Source organism: Thalassophryne amazonica, chromosome 2 (assembly GCF_902500255.1).
Source record: "Thalassophryne amazonica chromosome 2, fThaAma1.1, whole genome shotgun sequence".
NCBI classification, from domain to species: Eukaryota; Metazoa; Chordata; class Actinopteri; order Batrachoidiformes; family Batrachoididae; genus Thalassophryne; species Thalassophryne amazonica.
The window spans coordinates 73,678,036-73,693,753 of NC_047104.1; the positions used below are offsets into that span (position 1 = coordinate 73,678,036).

The 15,718-nt window shown below is 41.5% G+C and overlaps 1 protein-coding gene across 1 annotated transcript in view; it reads left to right on the forward strand.

Moving 5' to 3' along the window:
- kif28 (kinesin family member 28) overlaps window positions 1-15,718 on the forward strand; it is a 106,023-nt gene that overhangs the window by 66,250 nt on the left and 24,055 nt on the right. The window contains exons 16-19 of the mRNA XM_034187995.1: window positions 9,540-9,675; window positions 9,752-9,870; window positions 9,980-10,087; window positions 10,196-10,288. Coding sequence (XP_034043886.1) covers window positions 9,540-9,675; window positions 9,752-9,870; window positions 9,980-10,087; window positions 10,196-10,288 — 456 coding nt within the window. The remainder of the gene's footprint in view (window positions 1-9,539; window positions 9,676-9,751; window positions 9,871-9,979; window positions 10,088-10,195; window positions 10,289-15,718) is intronic.

Below are 15,718 nucleotides of genomic sequence, written 5' to 3' on the forward strand. Positions count from 1 at the left end.
CCAAATTACGTTGAGGGTGACGCCCGGCATAGCCCGCAGAAAGGCTATTTTTTTCTGACACGCTGCGTGGAGCTCTCCAAATGAGGTGTTTGTGAGAGGGTTTATTTCATGCTGTGTAAAACACCTTGCACACCCGTGGTAAAAACATCCGAGAAACTCCCACACTTTTATCCGGCCGTCAATCTGAGCATACCCATCAACATAATAACCTCCTATTTTTTTCTCGCCCCTGTTTAGAGCATGATCGATGATAATGTTTTGCGTCTCAGCAACCCATTCTAACCATTGCACGGCCACGTCCGAATATTTTTATGCCTCGTTCTATAATTGTCGGCGGAGGGGATCGCCAGCGTTTTTGGAGCAAGAAAGTTAGTTTGGAAGACTTTCATACACGCCGAGGCGATTGTAACGCAGGTAAAAGGATCCACGAGTGTTTCAGCGATGAATTCAGACATAAATTTGGAGCAGGCTGCAGCCAAGATTTTTGTGTCGTTATCACAATACATAACGGCCTCGGCTTTAAAATCGAAAATTGCGTTTTTTTTCCGCACGTACCACGCGTTAAATTCCTCTCTTTCTCCCTCTGACATATTTGCGACCCCGTAAGCCGCTGAGTCAGGGTACGGACCGACATAGTTCAGATTTTTTTCTGAACTGAACAGGTGCGGAAAGTAACCTTTGCGGATGATTTCGTCTTTCAGCCGGATCCCCAGGGCTTTAGGCATCTGAGATAAGCGCATTGTAAGGAAAGATAACGAATCTATATATTTCTGTTTAAAGGCGGCGTCTGTCATGAGTAATAGTTTACTCCCGGTCATAATCACAGCGGGGGTTACGCCCTGCTGGACTAAATACTTTAGAAGCAAATAGCCGTCAAAACCTTTTGAGTTGTGAGCGATGAACACGTATTCTTTGAATTTTCTCGTTCTAAAATGTTTAAAGAAGCGGGCTACGCAGTCTGTCCCCCATGCGCTCCAAAAATCACCCGTCTTTGTTACAGCGCTGACGTAAAACGGTACGTGTTCCCCGTTATTATCGACATACGTTTCAAAATCATAAAAAACATATTTCTCTGAATGCGTCTCTTCAGCTTTGAGCGGGGTCATATAGCAGAGGTGACCCTCGCTCGGCTCCTGGAGAGCCTCGCCGCATATATGACACCTCTTCTGCTTACACACGTGCGGAGCGCTGTTTTTAGAAAACGCTATGTAATACTCACGTTTACATCGAGAGCATTTTTTTCTGTTATCACACACATTAACGAACTTACCGGCGGAAGGACGATACTTCGGCTGTTTATGCAGGCTGTAACAGGTGGGAGAGCGACACTCCTTGTTACATTCGCTGCAGAATACAGGGTTATTTTTCTCATAACACTGCGTGGATTCACAAATTTTACAATATGACGGACAATTATGGGAGGCGTGGTTATTGTACCCCTCAAAGCAAAACTTACATACATATTTCACTCCCAAAAATCTCTTTAAATCGATGATTCCGTAAAAATGATTATTAAACAGAAAAACGAAAAGAGTTTTCTGCTGCGCCGGTATTCCTGTCTGGAATTTTGTCAGCTTTCTCTCCCCTTCGGCTCTGAAAAACACCACAATTTTACAACCCAGAGCGTTTTCAAATTTTCCCACCTGCTCTAAAGATACCGGCGTAGCTTCCGTTAATCCGACGCTATTTTGTAACGCCAGTCCGCGCTGCTCCGCCTCGTGCGTACTCAGATGAGGATTCAATAACTGAACGAGGTTTATCGCGAAACATAAACTGTTGTCAGGATTATACACGATATTAAGGCATTTGGATTTTTTCCTCAGAACCTCGTGATGGAGGAGGTCATCTATTCTGCGCTTCCCCGCGCCGTTCTGGTTGCGGATGACTTGAACCACTAATTCCAGAGACTCGTCGGCTAAAACGTTGGAATTTGATTGTATCAATCGTTCTAACAGATTTTGGAAGCCCGTCACATCGCCAGCGTCGTTATATGAGCTGATCAAAGCGGCCTCGTTGTAGACTGAGTCCCCACGAATCTCCATTTGGATAAAGTCCCCGGCCCTGGCGTGTGTTAAAGCCTTTTCGACCGAGTTATGAAGAGCCCCAACGACGTTACGGTAAAATTCCGCGTAGTCGGGAATTTCGTCGGCGCGCTGGAAATTGAGAGGCAGCCTGATTTCGATATTGTTAAAAGCAGGTCTCCTGATGACGTTAGCAGCCCCACCGCCCGTCATGGGAGAGTGTCGGCTGGGTCCCGGTCGTGCATCATCTCCGTCTTCCATCAAAACAGAGATCGCCGCGTTTATCGGGGTTAAACGAGCTCTGTTTAAAATCTCTTCTCCGCGCGCATTGCGCGGGGAGGGACTTCTTAAAGGTGAAAAAGCGCGAGCGTCGTTAGGCGTTTGATTTAATTCATCCACCGCGGATTGGACGTGAGGATTAACTTCACACGCGAGGAGGTTTACGGCGTTATTTAACGGAGTCAGGCGTACCTGGTTCAACGCCGCGGGACCGGACTCGTCTGGAGGTGAGGTGTGCGGGGGGTCAGGGGGCTCTTCAGTATCAGACTGGACCGTCGAATTTATAGCGTTAATCGCAGAAATGATGTAGGGGTTAATTTCTTCCGATTCTCGTTCAGCCGCTAAATTGTTAAGAGCCTCATTTAACGGTGTTAAACGAACACGGCTTAAAAGTCTCTCTCCGGACTCGATGTTATTTTGAGGCGGCGAATTTAACGCCTCGGGTAATGGGCCATCTGCTCCAGGAGCGCTCCCTGCTGAGTCGATTATTGAAGCGTTTAAATCCAATACACGTCCGAAGTTATTTTCCCGATGTGAATTCTCTCCTTCCATCTTTTAAAATCTGTAGCAGGAAGAATCTACCTCAAGAAATTCAGTTAATATACCTCTTCAAAATGAATTCTCCCGTTCCATCGGAATAAGAGAAAAAATAAAAAAATAAAAACAGACTACACATTTTCAAGAAAGTTGCGTGATGAGGTTAATCCCAGCTCAGAATATCTTCGAGCCTTGCGTCTCTGTGGAAAATAGACGGTCTCCCTCCACCGCGTGCTGAAAAAAGAGAAAATCGTTAGTTATTAAATATTTAAAATAAATAAATAAATACATAAACTCCGACTCCTTACCGTGTACATCCGCGGATCGTTTTACGGGTCTCTCCCACTGACCCGCTTCTCCATGGGCTGTGACAGAAAAAATCGGGTTATTCCAGAGTTTTAATCGTGATTTAATCTCGATCGCTGTACTTACATCTGCGTGGTGAAGTCGGGGCTTCCAGCCTTCGAACTTCTTCAGGGGGCTCTGACTTGATTTCTAGAATTAACATAAATAAATGAATACAAAGCATCACCCTCGCAAGCGGATATTCTGTACTATTTCAAATATATTACCGAGGACGGGTCCGAACGCGCTCTGGACCGTCTGCGTGGTTTTGTCTAAAAAAAAATAAAAAAAAACAGTTTCAGACGGCGTGCATCATTTAAAAACACTCATTTCTATCAAAACAGATTACTTAAATCACTTACCCTGAAAGCTGATGCGGTTTTCGCACTCTGCTCGAAGACAAGAAAACTTAATTAAACAACATGGTTTTCCAGGATTTTTTCCGCAAATTTATTCTATTTTATACCCATAGCTGGGGGTCCAGGCATCTTCACTCTTCACCGGTCGTAGTGGAAATGCTCGCTGACTCGTTCCCAGGGACGTAAGTGATAAGGAGCATTGTTTATTGTTCGGGCTCGGGGCAGCATCTCCGCTCAGCGGGTGTCCCGCGCACCATGATCGATCGGCTAATATCTTAAAAGAAAACATCATCTGGCGTGAGTGATAAGGAGCATTGTTTATTGTTCTTCGGGTTCATCACCTCGGGGCAGCATCTCCGCTCAGCGGGTGTCCCGCCACACACACACACACACACACACACACACACACACACACACACACACACACACACACACACACACACACACACACACACACACGCACACACACACGCACTCACACAGACACAGCGTCTGCAACAGGTTTTACAGCCGTGGGGTCATGTTTCCGCGAGCGGCTCTATGCGTGGGTATTTGACCGTCTTGCTGCAAAGACTTACAGCCGAGAGAGACGGGTATTTGTTCCCCTTCTTTAATTTACGAATTAAAAAACAGAAAAGGAAACGTAATAATTTAAGAATTAAAGATATTAAAGGGTCATTAAATAATAGACAGTGATTTATGTTTAATTATTTCAGAATTAGTTAATTCTTTAATACATTAAAAAGATCTAGGTATTTTTAATCGTTCTTTAATTCATGAAATAAAATGACATTAAAATATTAGACCCTGGGTGGGAGGGGAGGTATGGCTTGGAGGCGGTGCTTGGCCGGGGTTAGGGGAGGAGCTTGGGGGTGGGGCTAGGGGAGGAGCCAGGGGCGGAACTAGGGGAGGAGCTGGGGGCGGGGCTTAGGGGCGGGGCATACTGACGTCATCGACTCTGATTGGATGTGACGTCATAAGGGGCGGGGGCTCGGAGGCGGGATCAGGGGCGGGGCTTAGGGGCGGGGCATAATGACGTCATCGATTATGATTGGCTGTGACGTCATAAGGGGCGGGGCTTGGAGGCGGGACTAGGGGAGGGGCTTAGGGGCGGGACATAGTGACGTCATCGATTCTGATTGGCTATGACGTCACAGAGGGGGCGGGGCTTAGTGACATGGCCGATTTTGATTGGCAGCTGTCACTTTTTTGACGAAAGGTGGGTCAGTTTTCTCTCTCTCTCTCCCCTTAATTCATCTTACTACCATGAAACTTTTCTCTGAATTTCAGACACACCCAGTAGTATCATTTTTACAGCATGTATGGAAAAGGATCCCTGCTATACTGGGTACTAGCTCCAATCTTCATTCATTAGCCTCCATTTGGCTAAACCCAAGCCTACGTATTGAAAAATCACCATTTATTTGGAAGCAGTGGGTCAGGAAGGGCATCCTTATGCTAAGAGATCTTTATGAAGGGGGAACCCTCAAATCATTTATGGATTTACAAGCTCAATATGGTTTATCTCAAAATCAATTCTGGAAATACTTACAACTTCGACATCTGTTATGTCAAGTCTTTGGATTTCCCACAACCTCTCCCCCTGTTTTAGAGTGGCTGACTAAGACACTGGACATTATTGGTAAAGGTTGTAAAGCCTCAATTTTCTATTCAATGCTCCTCAAGAGCTCAAATAAAGACCTTCATACCCTCAAACGAGCATGGGAAATAGATCTTAATGTTCAATTCAGTGATGTTGAGTGGACAAATATTTTACGAAGTAGAAAAAAATTTCCAGAGAACTGAGAACCAGGCTTGTCCAATTTAAGATCTTGAATAGATTATACTGGACACCACATAAAATGTATAAAGCAAAGCTTATACCCTCTGCAAACTGTTGGAGGTGTTTGCAGGGGGTGGGTACACTCATCCACATGTTGTGGGATTGTCCACAAATTCAGTGCTTTTGGTTGGAGATCCATCGACATATTGAACAAATTGTTAAACATAAAGTGCCATTTTCTCAGAGGCTTTTTGTGATCGGGGATCCATCACCTTTGCAAGACTCCCCGTTTAATGATAAGGAATGGACTGTCTTGTTGTTGGGATGAAAACTTATAATATCCTACTGGAAATCTCCAACAGCCCCTCCGGTGGCTCAGTGAGCTGGGCAAACTAGCTGCATTGGAACGCCTTTCATATAAACTACTGGACAGAATGGACTGTTTCTATATCAAATGGAATGCCTATTTCTCCTTTATAGGAACTTCAGGTTGAATGTCTATGATGCTAAGGTGGTTGGACTAAATGCAATTAGCGTGGGAGTGTTCTCTTAAACCCTTTACCTCTCGATGTGAGGGATTTGAGCCGCGTCCTTGGTTCATTTAATTTAAATTTGCTTAAGAATTAATCCAAATTTTAGTTACATATAAGTATAAATGATTAAACTCTGAAAACTGAATACTGCCGATCTTGAGAATAAATAATCAGCCAGTATATAAAACAAAACGACTTTTGATGCATCACTCTCACTGCTAATTGCAATGCTCTCATCCTCACTGGGTATTTATTTATTTTATTTATAATTTTTTTTTATTATTTATTTATTATTACTATTCTATTTAAGTATTTTAATACTTTCATTTATCTAGTTAATTTTCTTTTGTTTCTGCGTAGTGGTGTACAGTTCTTTCACTGCCTCGCTATGTTCTGTATGTTATATTGACAAAAAAACTAATAAAGTGTTAATCATAAAAAAAAGAATATACATGAATTAGATTAATTCCTCGATGATATACTCCATATTCCTGTGTAGTCTTTTCAGATTTCTATCAATGTGGTCCAGAAATGGAGTAATCTTACTTTCACCCTGGCTGGTTTGGCTGTTTCATTTTATTTGAAATTTTCACAGAGAAGCGCCCTGTAAAAGCGGCGCCGCAGGTGGGTTAAGAGCAGTAATATGTTAAATATGATGCGAGCACAAAAGCTCTTACTTTCACCCCGATTATTTCCCATTTTTATCTTAACTTCATGATGAAATGAATTAAAAATAATATATCGTGTCATGGCAAACATAGTGTGTTTGACAAATTGATGGTATTATTTTCTATCTTGGGGCTAACAAATTCATTTAAGTTTATTATATAAATAGTCTGATCCTCTTATTTGTTTTGACAAATATTGGCTGTACAAATGTAGGACTGAGTTTGAATAAATGTAACAGCACAGATATATTGCAAGAAATACTGATCATGTCCACACTGATTTCTATTCATGCCTGGTTTTTAGATGCTAACCATGGTGGCGGCACTTTGGCAACAGCCAGCGAATCGCCCCGGTCCTCCATCTAGTGAGTAACTAGAAATTGATGGATGGAACCCACCTCGATAGCAGGATGTAGTGCATGGGTTAAAGCAATAAAATTTCATCTGAGTGAAATTTTTTCCTGGCAAAAATCAATGCCAGCAATTCCCCCCATAACATTGTTTAAAGACCAAGTCAAATTTTGTGTATTCTGGTGAATTTTAACAGGTATGAAGCCCTCTGAAACGAATAAAACTCACTTCAATCTGTGAAGTAAAAACACAGTATTGATTATGGGGGGTCTGGGAGATCTCCCCCAGAAAATCTTTAAAAGAGCAAGTCAAATTTTATATATTCTGGTGAATTTTAATGGGTATGAAGCCCTTTGAAACAAATAAAACTCACTTCAATCTGTGAAGTAAAAACACAGTATTGATTATGGGGGGTCTGGGGTATCTCCCCCAGAAAATTTTAAAAGAGCAAGTCAAATTTTATATATTCTGGTGAATTTTAATGGGTATGAAGCCCTCTGAAACAAAGAAAACTTACTTCAAACTGTTAAGTAAAAACACAGTATTGTTCATGGGGGGAGGGGGTGTCTGGGGTATCTTCCCCAGAAAATTTTAAAAAGACCAAGTCAAATTTTTTATATTCTGGTGAATTTTAACAGGTATGAAGCCCTCTGAAACAAATAAAACTCACTTCAATCTGTGAAGTAAAAACACAGTATTGATTATGGGGGGTATCTCCCCCAGAAAATTTTAAAAGAGCAAGTCAAATTTTATATATTCTGGTGAATTTTAATGGGTATGAAGCCCTCTGAAACAAAGAAAACTTACTTCAAACTGTCAAGTAAAAATTCTTTGTCTTCTGTAGTATTTTGATGTGTTCTAATCCGGTGAATGCACCAAATGGGTGCTGTGTTGCTGGCTCTACAGTCAGTAAAATACAAAATTAGGGCCTAAAGCAACTGACAACATTGTTCTGCTGTGCACAAAGTAACACTGTTACCAGTTTTGAAAATGCATGCGCACTGAGAAACTCAAAACTGGCTTATTCACATTTAATCGGTAAAATGCTCTCACTCGTAAAACAAACTAGGGCTCCAACTAATGATTATTTTAGTAATCGATTAATCTTTTTTTGTTGTTGTTTATTTGTTTGTTTTTTTACTTACATGTGAGTTTTGCCATTATTTCTTTAAGTGAGTTATTATTAAAAGGCCTTTATCACGCAACATCAACGTTTGACTTTGTAACAAAGTTATGATGTTATATTCTTGTCAAAAACATACCTGGAGTAGTGTTGTTTTATTTTGCACATACATACATCACCGACACACCACAGAGATTTCCATCAGGTTTCACCCGATTATGAGCATTTTTAGATGCCTACAGAAACTATCTCAAGCACTGACAACATATTACAGCAAGAGTCCACGAAAGTATTTTAAAGGCCTGACTAAAGTGTAATATGTGATCTTTAATAAGTTATTTTCATGAAAAAAGACACAAATGTGCAGTTTACTGCATTTTATTTTTTTCTTGTGTAAAAATACAGCTTAGATGTGGTTTGACTGAAACAAATTGTCATTAAACTTAAATAAAACAGGGATGAAGTGGAGTCACTCACTATGTGTTCACAGGAAACATTTATTTCTATATTTATTTATTCATGTTCATTGTTAGTTGGTTTTACCTTTTCTGTTGTGTTTTGTTTTATCGGGTTCTTTTTGTCTTGTTTCTCTAAAATTGTATTGTAGCAATATTAGTTATTACTTTTGTTGTTATTACTATTATTGTTATTAATATATAAATAAAAATAAATAAAAAAATTACAATTCGTAATACATTTGACTCTTTTACGAAAACAAACGCTAAGCCATTTACAAACGCTAAGCCACGTGCAAGAACTAAATCCAGGGTATTTCCACTAATGTGGAAATACCCTGGATTTAGGGTACCCACAGAGACAGTGACAAAAACAAAATGTAAATTCAAGTGCAAGAATACAGAAACTACAGTGGAACTCAACAAGTGTATAAGTGAACCCGAGGCAGGACTAACAAGAACTAACGCAAGAAAAGATACACTCAAATAATACTGCTGGAGAAAAAACAATAACTGAAAACTAATACCGGGAATATAGGTACACAATCAGTGAAGAACAAAGATGGACACAGTGCTAACTGGGGACAAAATAAAACATGAACAATCAGGCAATACCACGCAGGAACTTAGAGGGCAGGAACACTAGGACCAGAGGACTCAGGACAGGGGAACGTACAACTTAGACACCTGGAAGACACACACTGCTGAGGGACAGAGACAGGGAAACATGACGATGAACCATGGACAACAGACAGGTGACACAGACAATGATGACAAAGACACAGACCAAGGACGAAACACAAGGGGAACCAGGCACCAACGTAAACCGAGACAGACAGGAGAATGGCCGCAAACTACAAGATACCAACATTAGACCAGGACTGGGAGCACACACACACACACACACACACACACACACACACACACACACACACACACACACACACACACACACACACACACACACACACACACACACACACACACACACACACACACACACACACACACACACACAGATAATAATAGGAGGAACTCTTGGCTGTCTTCTGTTTAAAACATTCCTCTCGCTTGTCTTCTTTTAGGACCGGCTTATCCTGGGTTCTAGCTGTACCTATCTTTTCATTGGGTATCCATCAGAGAGGGGTGGAGATGAATGGAGTCGTTATGACTATGATTATTTCCAATCTGAGCTTGCAGCTGCTGAGGGCATTCACCTAGGTGAGGGAAGCTTAATCGTTGAAGTGGTCAGGGTCCATTTTTGGAAACTCTCTGGTCCTTATCTGTCTGTGTTTAGGTGAGTCTGGAACTGGATGTAGTCAGCCGGACCCGAGCCTGCTGGCTGTCTTCTACGACTACATCAAACTGATGCCCATGGTGGCCGAGGCCAACCAAATGAGTCAGGAGCTGAACAAGGTCCCACAAACATGCTTTACAAAATGTACTTTCTTCGGTCCAAACAGACACATATTTTTGAATTATTAGGAATTTTTAAATATGAAAACCACCAGTGATCTCTCTGTAGGGAGTGGAGTTTAAGCTGGAGATCAAGAACCTGACACTGGCTGACTCAAAAGGTCACGATCTGGAGAAAGACATTGCTGTCAGAGTCACTTGTACAGAAAGTAAGCAGGTCAGACACTTTTTCATCTCTCTCCACCTAATGTACACAAATATTTTATTTATTCTAGTTATTCTGTGCGTCACCTCTTTGCCTAAACCTTTACACCCTCCTCCACAGGTGTGGATGTGGTCCAAGGCCAAATTTGTCAACCGCAAGTTCCTGATGGAAGAAGTCTACCAGCAGCACCAGGCTGAGCAGAAATCAGATCACGTAAGTCAGTGAATGCAACATGGCTCAAAGTATCTAAAATTTAGTATGAGATTTTTAGAAATCAACTAAAGTGGATGTTTAGGGTGCGCACCAGTGGTAGTGAAGGTTATTATAATCTCTCATGTGTCTGTTTCCAAAAACTCCCCAGAAACAGATGAGTAGATTTTCTATCAAACCTGTTAAGAATAATCCTTGGATGAGTGTGTCCAGGTGATGAACTTCTGGAGTAGACTGGTCAAAGGTCAAGGTCATCAAACATATGAGGAAAAAGTAAAACACATTCCCCATCACAACCAGTACTGTTAGAGAAGTGTTGCACATTCAATTTCTTTATACAGCACTAAATCATAAAATAAATCACCTCAAAGCACTAAACCCAAGTGAGGTCTGGACCTTGCAGACCGCATGAGCAAGTGCACTAAAAACCTAACCAAATACTGACATCATGATAACATCACTGTAGGATATTTCCAAACAGACAAAAAAAAAAAAAAAAGGAAAAAAGAAGAATGGGAGTCTTGTGGCTGATGCATTCCAGGATCCAAAAAACAAAACAAAACAAAACAAAAAACAAATCTTCCACTTGAAATTTGTTTTGCGGTTTTATTTTAACAAACCATTGAACTCCATTGACATACAACTTAAAACTTCAAAGGTTCCAATTTGTGTGCTCCCACACATCCATAAGCTGACCACACAACACAACTCGGTACAACACGGTCGGAAAAATCATCAGACTCCCAACTCTCTCGCACCTTCCGCCCCACTCATTCATTATGTGCACCGCTGCATGTGCAGGGTATGCAGTGCCCCACCTGTGCATTTTGTTTTTGTGTTTTTGTCACCCATTCTGAAAAGCAGCAAAACAAATTCATTCTCCTCATTCCAAAATTAAAAACTGACAAAAGCAGGGTTACATGTCAGAGTAAAGAAAGAATAATATTTCAATGCTAATGTCAAAGTGCATTTAAAGATTCTCCTTGTTTTAGTTTGAGGCATATACAGTGAGGAAAATAAGTATTTGAACACCCTGTGGTTTTGCAAGTTCTCCCACTTAGAAATCATGGAGGGGTCTGAAATTTTCATCTTTAGGTGCATGTCCACTGTGAGAGACATAATCTAAAAAAAAAAAAATCCGGAAATCACAATGTATGATTTTTTTAAATAATTTATTTGTATGTTACTGCTGCAAATAAGTATTTGAACACCTACCAACCAACAATAATTCTGGCTCACACAGACCTGTTAATTTTTCTTTAAGAAGCCCTCTTATTCTGCACTCATTACCTGTATTAATTGCACCTGTTTGAACTTGTTACCTGTATAAAAGACACCTGTTCACACACTCAATCAATCACACTCCAACCTGTCCACCATAGCCAAGACCAAAGAGCTGTCTAAGGACACCAGGGACAAAACTGTAGACCTGCACAAAGCTGGGATGGACTACAGGACAACAGGCAAGCAGCTTGGTAGAAGACAACAACTGTTATGATTATTTATTAGAAAGTGGAAGAAACAAAAGATGACTGTCAATCTCCCTCGGTCTTGGATTCCATGCAAGATCTCACTTTATGGGGTAAGGATGATTCTGAGAAAGCTCAGAACTACACAGGAGGACCTGGTCAATGACTTAAAGAGAGCTGGGACCACAGTCACAAAGATTACATTAGTAACACATGATGCTGTCATGGTTTAAAATCCTGCAGGGCAGCAAGGTCCCCCTGCTCAAGCCAGCACATGTCCAGGCCCATTTGAAGTTCACCAGGGACCATCTGGATGATCCAGAGGAGGCATGGGAGAAGGTCATGTGGTCAGATGAGACCAGAATAGAGCTTTTTGTAATCAAATCCACTTACCATGTTTAGAGGATGAGAACAACCCCAAGAAAGCCATCCGAACCGTGAAGCATGGGGGTGGAAACATCATAATCTGGGGGTGCTCTTCTGCAAAGGGGACAGGATGACTGCACCGTATTGAAGGGAGGATGGATGGGGTCATGTATTGCGAGATTTTGTCAAACAGCCTCCTTCCCTCAGTAAGAGCACTGAAGATGGGTCATGGCTGGGTCTTCCAGCATGACAATGACCCCAAACACACAGCCTGGGCAACTAAGGAGGAGCTCCGTAAGAAGCATTTCAAGGTCCTGGAGTGGCCTGGCCAGTCTCCAGACCTGAACTCACTAGAAAATCTTTGGAGGGAGCTGAAATTCCAAACCTGAAAGATCAAAAGAAGAGCTGTATGGAGGAGTGGAACAAAATCCCTGCTGCAGTGTGTGAAAACCTGGTGAAAAACTACAGGAAACGTTTGACCTCTGTAATTGCAAACAAAGGCTACTGTACCAAATATTAACATTGATTTTCACAGGTGTTCAAATACTTATTTGCAGCAGTAGCATACAAATAAATTATTTAAAAAATCATACATTGTGATTTCCGGATTTTTTTTTTTTTTTTTTTTAGATTATGTGTCTCACAGTGGACATGCACCTAAAGATGAAAATTTCAGACCCCTCCATGATTTCTAAGTGGGAGAACTTGCAAAACCACAGGGTGTTCAAATACTTATTTTCCTCACTGTGTATGTATGTATGTATGTATGTATATATATATATATATATGTAACTGAAATTAACTGAAATTTCTGATCCAGACAACCAATGATTTATAAAGGAAAATCCTGAAAATTATCAGGGGTGCTGAAACTTTTGCACACAACTGTGTGTGTGTGTGTGTGTGTGTGTGTGTGTGTGTGTGTGTGTGTGTGTGTGTGTGTGTGTGTGTGTGTGTGTGTGTGTGTGTGTGTGTGTTGTGCATGTTAATGTTACTGGACTCTAAAAAGAATTCTGTGGAAATTTTTCTTCTCACCACTGAAGATGCAAAAATGTCAGAAGTGTCTGGTTGCTTGGACTGCTTCAGTGCAGAGCAAAACATGCACATATTAACCTCACTAAATGTGACAAAGTTTTTAAAATGGCTGATTATAAAGTTAGCCTTACCTTAGCCTAGCCATCCTCCTCTAATGCATGTCGTGGAGGAGCTCGTTCTGTGAAACCCAGCCACTCCTCCGCAGCTGACTTTTAAATTCAGTTTTGTGCTGAGTAAAAAGATGACCCCCCTTCACCCCACACACAAAAAATAAATCAATAAAAATAGACCCTAGGCTGTAATTTGGAATTCTTGAAATGCACATTGCCTTCTGCTCTTTCATTCACAATAAAATAAAATAAAATAAAAAAGCAGAAACAAGTCAACCATACATTAAGCTCCACCCACTGCTGTAATTGGTTTGTGTAATTTGTGATGCAGCACTTAGAACCCCTTCCTGCAAAAAAGTTACATTTTTGAGTGGCATGAATTTTAAGTATGACAAGAATTTGAATTAAAAAAAAATCAAATTTAAAAAATGAAATTTAAGTCATCTATGTGACGACACAGAAATTGCAGAATAAAATTGTACTGATTGAAAATGTTTTTTGTAACTTGTTACTTGTATCATTTATATGAGTGAAGCGTCGCGAAGCTCGTTCATGGTACAGGGCGTCCTAAACAGGAAGTGCCAATTTTCAAATCCACAGTAAAACAGGAAATGTTCAAATGTCAAACACTTCCTGGATTGAAAGACGAGATCCCATGGAATCTCACGGGAACTCAACAAACAGGAAATGTTGAACACTTCCTGGCATGGGTGGAGCTAGAGCGGAGGCCGGGGTTTCACTGGACTTTCCTGAAATCCAATTGGACACAGATGATTGACATGTCACGGCACAACACATCTGGTTGAAAGAGCTGCATTTTCAAATCAGTGAGTCACATTGACTGCTAGGTTCCTCCTGTCCAGTAGTTTGTGCTCTGTACCACAAAACATTCTAATCCACCTTAGTAGAAGAAGAAAAATGTTTGCTTCAGATTTGAACTGAACACGTCGTTTGAACTATGGACTTCTAATCACACCAAACTTATACTGGTGAGTAAACGACTATATTTTATGCCAGAAATGAGGTCCAGGTTGTTAAAAGCAACATTTCTCCTTTATTTCGGGTTGCCTTATATACACATGTTTAAGCTAACAGACAGCAGCTGCTTCATGCTCTGTTGGCTTATTAGTGCAGCACAGGGGCGGTCCTGGATGCGGGCCAACCGGGCAGCCGCCCGGGGTGGCATTGCGGCGGGGAGGTGGCACGGCCGTGCGAAAAAAAAAGTCAAAAAAAAAAAAAAACGGGGTGGGTGGGGGGGTTTGTCCTGACCGGGGGGGTTCGTGGTTACATTATGGCAGAGCGGTGCCCCCATCTCCCCCCGTCCCATGGTGGGAGACGCGCATCTGGCGCCTGTACAATCCACTGTCCTCATATCACATCATCATCTGTCATCACGCTCTGCTCTATTATTGTATAATATTTCAAATAAAGGTTTCGAAATTCTCTACATTCCCATTAGGTTTGATTCTGTGTTGTGTATGATGAACTGAAGGAATTCCCAAGATTTTGGTGGTCGTGGTGGTCAATTGGTCAAGTTGAAATGGTTCAGCGACAGTCTTACCTCTCGCGTTAGGTGAGCAACGCTGCACAGTGCAGAGTTTGTGCAGGGGGAGGGGGGAATCATTTAATGTTTGGATGAGGAGGTGGTCGAATGACAAATAAATGGAGTAAGCCATAATCATGGATAGGAAACGATCAAAGCCATCAGGTGCCCAATTTCGAAAGAAAAAGACGAAGAGGAGAAACGAGCAAAGGAAAAAGGTATGTATCAATTTATGTATCAATTTCAGTGAGTGACATGATGATTTAGTATCCTAACTAGCCTGATGATGTTAATTTCAGCATAAGATTAGGCTTAAACTTTTAAAGTTATTGCTGTCATCACCTTGGGTTAACGTTGGGCTCTGTGTTAGCCAACAGAATGGTAGCCCCATAATACACGCCAACGCCGTTCCACCACTGGAACACTGTAATAGTCATTGAAATGTTGACTACCAAGTACTACACTACTACAGGTGCAATTGCTCTAAGGGAAGCTCAACTTCCCCTAAAATGTCAAAAAATAAGTGATCAAATATATACTACTATTGTGTGTACATGTCATTGACTAAATATGCGCTACAACGCGCTCAACTTTTGTTCAGAATCAGCTTCTTATCACTGGTAACGACGCGGCTTTCCTCTCACTCAAACCCGCAGCTTCACAGTGCTTTAAACAGTGTGGACGCTGAGCGTCCACAGACTTCAATAGCGAAGCAAAGACTGCAGCGAAACGAGAAGAGTCATTGGATAAATCCTGGCCTTTGTCCCGACCATCGGACGCTCAGCGTCTCTGGGGGTCTATGGGGCAGTGGGCTGGCATCGGCCGGCCCGGAAGCTCAGCTTCTGCATGAGGATTGGATGATCTGTCTGAAGCTGAATCCCTTTTTGATTGACAGCGAAATGAGCGAATC